General features: G+C 39.7%; 1 protein-coding gene and 1 non-coding gene across 2 annotated transcripts in view; both read right to left on the bottom strand.

Moving 5' to 3' along the window:
• Window positions 1-1,294: 1,294 nt before the first annotated feature.
• TRNAG-GCC (transfer RNA glycine (anticodon GCC)) lies at window positions 1,295-1,365 on the bottom strand. Its single transcript has one exon. It is a non-coding gene; the product is annotated as a tRNA-Gly (tRNA).
• A 1,367-nt stretch (window positions 1,366-2,732) lies between these two features.
• The window catches only part of CD96 (CD96 molecule), a 98,829-nt gene continuing 95,561 nt past the window's right edge, over window positions 2,733-6,000 (bottom strand). Inside the window, exons 13-14 of the mRNA XM_052642309.1 lie at window positions 4,761-4,872; window positions 2,733-2,841 (exon numbers count right to left, since the gene is read on the bottom strand). Of these exons, the coding sequence (XP_052498269.1) occupies window positions 2,733-2,841; window positions 4,761-4,872 (221 nt within the window). The remainder of the gene's footprint in view (window positions 2,842-4,760; window positions 4,873-6,000) is intronic.

Here is a 6,000-nt window from a genome sequence, read left to right as displayed (position 1 = left end):
AATAATGATGTGTAACCATCACACTCTTTAATAATGCACATTTGAGTTAGGTTGGACATTGGTTGATCTCAACTGGGCTTGGTTTGAGTGTTTATGCTCTAATCTGTGAATCTCTTATCTTCTTGGAGCTAACAGCCTACCCTGAAAAATGTTCCTTTTATGATTCTGGCAGAGAACAAGACAGTGAGTCCAACCATACAAGCACCTTTCAAGTCTTGGGTTAGTCGGTCCATGATATTCCATTGTCCAAAGCAAGTCATATGGCCAAGCCCAAGGTCAAGATGTGCTCATGATGCAGGTGAGCAAAGAAATGAATATTTCTGAACAACAGTGTTATCTAACACACCATGCTTTGGGAATGAGTGATTAAAAGGCTTATGTATGGCTTCTTCTTAGTGAAAATTAACTCAATAATGAAGGCATTCAGAAATCGTAGGGATTAGGGTACAAAGTTGCTACTTCTCCAGTGAGACAGAACTAAATCCCCTCGTAGAGAGAGGAGTTGCTGATTTGAGACAGGCTTTTTGAACTTAAAAATTTTAAGGTGCAGGTGAAAGTGTCACTTTAGTCAAATGAGGGAGGTCAAGATCATAACACTGCCCGAAAAGCATCTAGAGTCCTTCTGTTTTGCAGAAAAATTCCTCTAAATCACAGAATGAATATCCCTCCATGGATAAGCAACTGTTCACTCTATTCAAGTTGGAGACGAATTTACAAATGTTGACCAGAACTTATTTATAATAAAACCAGAAGAGAATATTTCAAAGTGATGGCTAAGATAAAAACAGCATAAGACAATTGTTATATGATAGACTGAAAATTACATGACTTATGTTGTGCTGTACAACTGTCTATCCCTTTACCAAAATGATCTAAACATCCAACTCTGCCACTTTTTACCCCAATACTTCTACTACTTGTATTCATGTCTCCTAATTGAATAGTAAAAATAAAACCATAATGACTTTTATACAAATCAATGGTGATTAGGTTGTATTAAAAATAACTACTCATGAAGCAATAGTCATATATGTATATATGAAGTTAGTCTTCTTTCTTGAGAACTAATGAGAAACTGAGGGTAATTAAGCCAGGCAAACATAGTTTATTTCTCCATTTATTGGACTGTATTAGTTATCTATTATTCTGTAATACATTATGTTGTAGTTTAGTTGAAAAGTTATATCTGACTCTTTTGCAAGCCCATAGACTGTAGCCCGCTAGGCTACTCTGTCCATGGGATTTCCCAGGCAAGAATACTGGAGTGAGTTGCCATTTCCTCCTGCAGGGGATCATCCCAACCTAGGGATTGAACCTGGGTCTCCTGCTTGGCAGGCAGATTCTTTACCACTGAGCTACCTGGGAACCCAAACTTATTAAACAATAAGTATTTATTATCTCACAGTGTCTGCAGGTCAGAAATTCAGATGAGGTTTAATTGGGTAGCTCTGACTCTCGTGAGGTCCCCGCCAAAACATCAAGTGAGGTTGCAGTTACCTAAAGACTTGAGTGGGGGCTGGAGGATGGGCTTAATGACCTCGTTCAGTCAAGTCTGGCTGCCTGCTATTTGCTGCAGGTCTACGTTCCCTGATAGGTAGACCTCTTGGTAGGGCTGCTTGAGTGTCCTCAGAGCATGGCAACTGGCTTCTTCCAGAGCAAGTGATCAAGGAGAGATCAAGGCAGAAGCTACAAAGTATTTTATGACCCAACCTTAGAAGGCATACTCTAGTCTTCTTGGTTATACCAGGCCTGCGACTGGTACTCACTCACAAGATAGTACAAGTCTATGACTCTGAGTGTGAATAGCTCCTTAAATTTTATACCCCGACTGTCTTAGCTACCAGATATCTGGTTGTTGGCTGGTTATCCCTATGCTCTTTCCTCATCCTATAGGCAAGAGCCTGGGTTGAGCATGATGGGAGGAAGAGTGAAGGACGATTGGAACTGGTGTGCTTATGCAAGGTATTCTGTTTTCCTCCAGTGAAAATAAACAACTGGATTTCAGTACAGAGATGAATTGTATTTTCCCATTATATGGAACTCTCATTGAAACTTTCACATTTTCATTGTATAATTTTCCTGGGGAATGCAATACACCCCAGGTGCTTTAGTAGCTCAGTAGTGTCTGACTGTGACCCCATGTGACCTGCCAGGCTCCTCTGTGCCTTATCTGGATTTTCCAGGCAAGAATAGTGGAGTTGGTTACCATTCTCTTCTCCAGGGTACTTTCTGACCAAAGGACTGAACCCATGTCTCCTGTGTCTCCTGCATTGGCAGGCGGATTCTTTATCTCTGAGTCACCTGGGAAGCCCTCCCTCAGAGATGAACATAATTTTGGCTAATAGTTTAGAATGCTGGCAGATGCCCCAAAGAGCAGATCTGGTATGGACATAAGTTTAAAACCCTTGTCATCACCTCAGGGAATTAAAAGTGAAAAATAAAACACTACAAGCACTTTTTTTTTTTTTTTTTAATGCAGCAGCCTAATTTTACAAGAAAATCCTTATAGACTGCACCGGGTGACAGCTTCATGTCGCCTCTCAGTCTTATTTAAATTTCTGGCATATGCAGATGAAGGAGGGTGAGCTTTTGGGAAAACAGGTCAAACTTCTGATATCCATTTCAGCTGCAGAAGAGGCTTGGCTAGAGGGCGATTATATTAATAAAGCATGATATCTTCTTTTTCGACAGGATTCTAGCAGAATTTTGTTGTGTGTCAAAGCCTCAGAGGACTAGAGTGTCTCCAGCTCATGACAAGGCAGATCACTTCCAATGGACTCCTGAATGCAAGTGTACTTGATGGGAGGTGGAGGTGGCTTGAAAGGCGGAGGTCTTTCCATTCTAGGAACAAAACATCGCTCATTCAAGGCTAAGAATGTCAGGGGTGATGTATGTATGCATAATATATTTTTAGAAGGAAAAAGAGAAAGTGAAAGAGGCATGCTTCCCTGGCTTTCTCAGTTTTTTTCCCTGGCATAACCTGCTTGCTAATCCTGTTAGTATCATTAATTAATATTTTTGTGATATTTTATAATTTGTAAACCATTTTTATCATAGAGTTATATAATTTGCATTTAGGAATTGAGTATTATTGCCACCATTCCACAGATAAAACTGAGGCTCAGAGGTTTTACGCAACTTGCTTAAGAGGAGCAGACCAGCAAGCCAAGCCTTTTAAACAGAACTTACACTCTCCATGGCAACTGCCTCCTAATAGGGGAAGTGTTTCTCTTATGTGGGTTAAAGCATTCCTCCAGAGAAAAGATTTTCAAATTCTGGGACCAAAGATGGCAGTTTTTCTAAGAGTCGCTTTGCTAACCTGACCCCCAGCCCTCGCCACACACTCATTGTGTGTGAACCAGGGGGAAGGTTGGGGGTGGGACGTGAACTTGCCTGAGTCCCTGAGTTGATGGTGGATGGCACCTGCATCCTTCCTGTTTGTATCAGTGAACACTCTTAGAGTCATCTTCGTATAAAGAAAGTACTGGTCTACGTTTGCACAGTTCACCTCTTTGTCTGAAGTGCATAAGCATAAGGTGAGTGTGGGATTTAGCTGTACAAATGCTCCAGCTCTCTTGCTATCAGGAAAGAGAGGCATATTTGTGGGCAGACTCAAAAATCTCTACCCCTTGTCTATCAATCCACAGTACCTTAATTTCTCCTTAGAGGGAGAGAGAAGGAGAGATACTGAGAAAAACAGAGGCGGGTTGTTTTTCATCTCTATATAACACAGTCATTTGAATATAGAACAACAACAAAAAAATCATTTCAGATTTTCAGATTCCCATTTTCTTATTTTAATATAAAAATCCCCAACACCTATTACCTGGTTTTCTGGTGCTTTAGTGGTGACAATATATATCAAAAGGTGGATAGCATTCTAAGAAATTTGCAATTCTGTTTTTTTTTCTGGGGAATTAGGAATTTCTTAAGGTCACATGGTGGCTAAGCTGTAGTACCTGGACAAAAGTCCAGAATTTCTGACTCGTGGTTTGGTGTTTTATTCACTACAAAACATCCCCTACACGTGGCTATAGAGTCTTCAAGGATACACTAAGTAAAAGGCAGGCCACACAGTCAATATTATCTGAGACAGCAGTAGTAAGATGTGGAGGATCAACTTTATGTATTCTGAAGATCTCCTCTAAGCATGCCCTGAACCAGGCTGATCAAAAAGAGCCAAGTCAGAAAAGTGAGCCTTTACCTTCGCCGCCATTTCAGACTTCTCAGTGGAGGGAGGAAAGTTCTGGAAACCATTTCAATAAGACAAAAAGACTGCTTTCTTTTCCCCGTGGGGAGAAAGGATAAGGGTAGTAAAAGCCCATTTTGCTGAAAAGCAGCTGGAAATTTCTTAAAATTACCTTTCTTACTCAATTTCACACTTCAGTATCTAGGCTCACCTGGGCCCAGGCAGTTCAGAGATGCATGAAAATGAAAAGAATAATGAAGGTTAAAAAGAAAAATCAGTTTCAGTTTTGAGGTGATGTGAGCCACCATTCTCATTTCATGCCTACTGATATTCCATCCAGTGAGTGCTCCAGCCTGAACAGGTAGAGGGGCACCAAGTCAGAAGTTGTGCGTCTCATTCCAACTGTGTGGTACTGGGGAAGCTGGGCAGCCTCTCTGAGCGTCTCTAAGCCTCATTTCCTCAGTTACATAGGAGAGAAACACTACTATCTAGGAATGATATTTAAAGCGTTGAGTGAATATTTTCTGCTGAAAAAAGTAACTGCTCCTGCATGTCTCAGTACTGTACTCACATTTCTTTTTGGTACTGATACCATTTTCTCACTCCAAGACCAAACAATACGAGACAGGAGAAGAGCAAAGCTGCCACAACCACCGGCCAGGACATTCCATCTTTGGGCTTACCTGAAAAGGGCATAAAGAGAGATGAACTTTGATGCCAAATTTGGCAAATGGGAAGCAGGATGAATTGGGTTAGTTTGCTGACCTGCAACATGCATTTCCAAGGGCTGAGGGGTGTTCACAGTCGTGCTCTGGGATCATTTCTATGGCTGGTTCTCATATTGTTTTTGCATTTATACAATTGCATTTCTTTTTTTTTTACGTGAATACCTTTCTTATTAGAATGTTCCAGACCTAATCTTTTCTTTTCTTTCTCTTTCTCAAGGCCCTGGACAATTCCTGGCACAGGGTGGCCAATAAAATGCGATTTATAAGGGGAGAGGAGTTTGGGGGAGAGTGGACACCTGTGTGGTATGGCTGAATGTATGGCTGAATCCCTTTGCCGTCCACCTGAAACTATCACATTGTTAATTGGCTACATGCTGATATAAAATAAAAAATTTAAAAAAAATGAACACATAAAGCTGATAATCTGTAAATTTGTTTTCCAAATTCATTCCAGTAAAGTAAAAGTTTTATGTGTGAAATACTGGTGTATCTTTAAATTCTTTTTCTTTAAGGAGTCATTAAAATGCTTTATGAAATACTAGTGTGTTAGGAGGAGGAAGAAAAAGTAAAAGGCATTATAACATTCTAAAGGTCTGAAAGTACAAAGCTGAGAAGGCCAGAGGCAATATAAATACAATATTTTGGACTGTCTTACTTTTTGTGTAACATGAAGGAAAAATTAAGTAAATGAACCCTCTTAGGAAATAAGATTGTCTGGTTCTGCCTGGCAGAAAATAAAAGGGAATGCTTATAATTGTATAGTTACTTAATTTTTTCCTTTAAAAAGTGTTTTATGCTCATGTTAAAAATTCAAACGGTACAGAAACATAAACTACAATGAAAAGGAAGTATCCTTACTTCTTCAAATGCCAGCTACCCACACTAGAGGTTATAACTTTTAATAGTCAATTATGTTAACTATTTAATAGTTAATTCCCATCAGAAATTTTTAATGCAAAAAAGCAAATATAGGTGCCGTGAATATACATCCTTTCATATTACAAATGGGGGCACACTGTACATACTGCTCTGTTCTTGGCTTCTTTCTCTTAAAAAAATCTTGGAATATTTTTCACAGACGTG

This window comes from Budorcas taxicolor, chromosome 1, assembly GCF_023091745.1.
Source record: "Budorcas taxicolor isolate Tak-1 chromosome 1, Takin1.1, whole genome shotgun sequence".
Lineage (NCBI taxonomy): Eukaryota > Metazoa > Chordata > Mammalia > Artiodactyla > Bovidae > Budorcas > Budorcas taxicolor.
The sequence above is the reverse complement of the archived record's forward strand: the minus strand, read 5'-3'. Positions and strand labels throughout refer to the sequence as shown.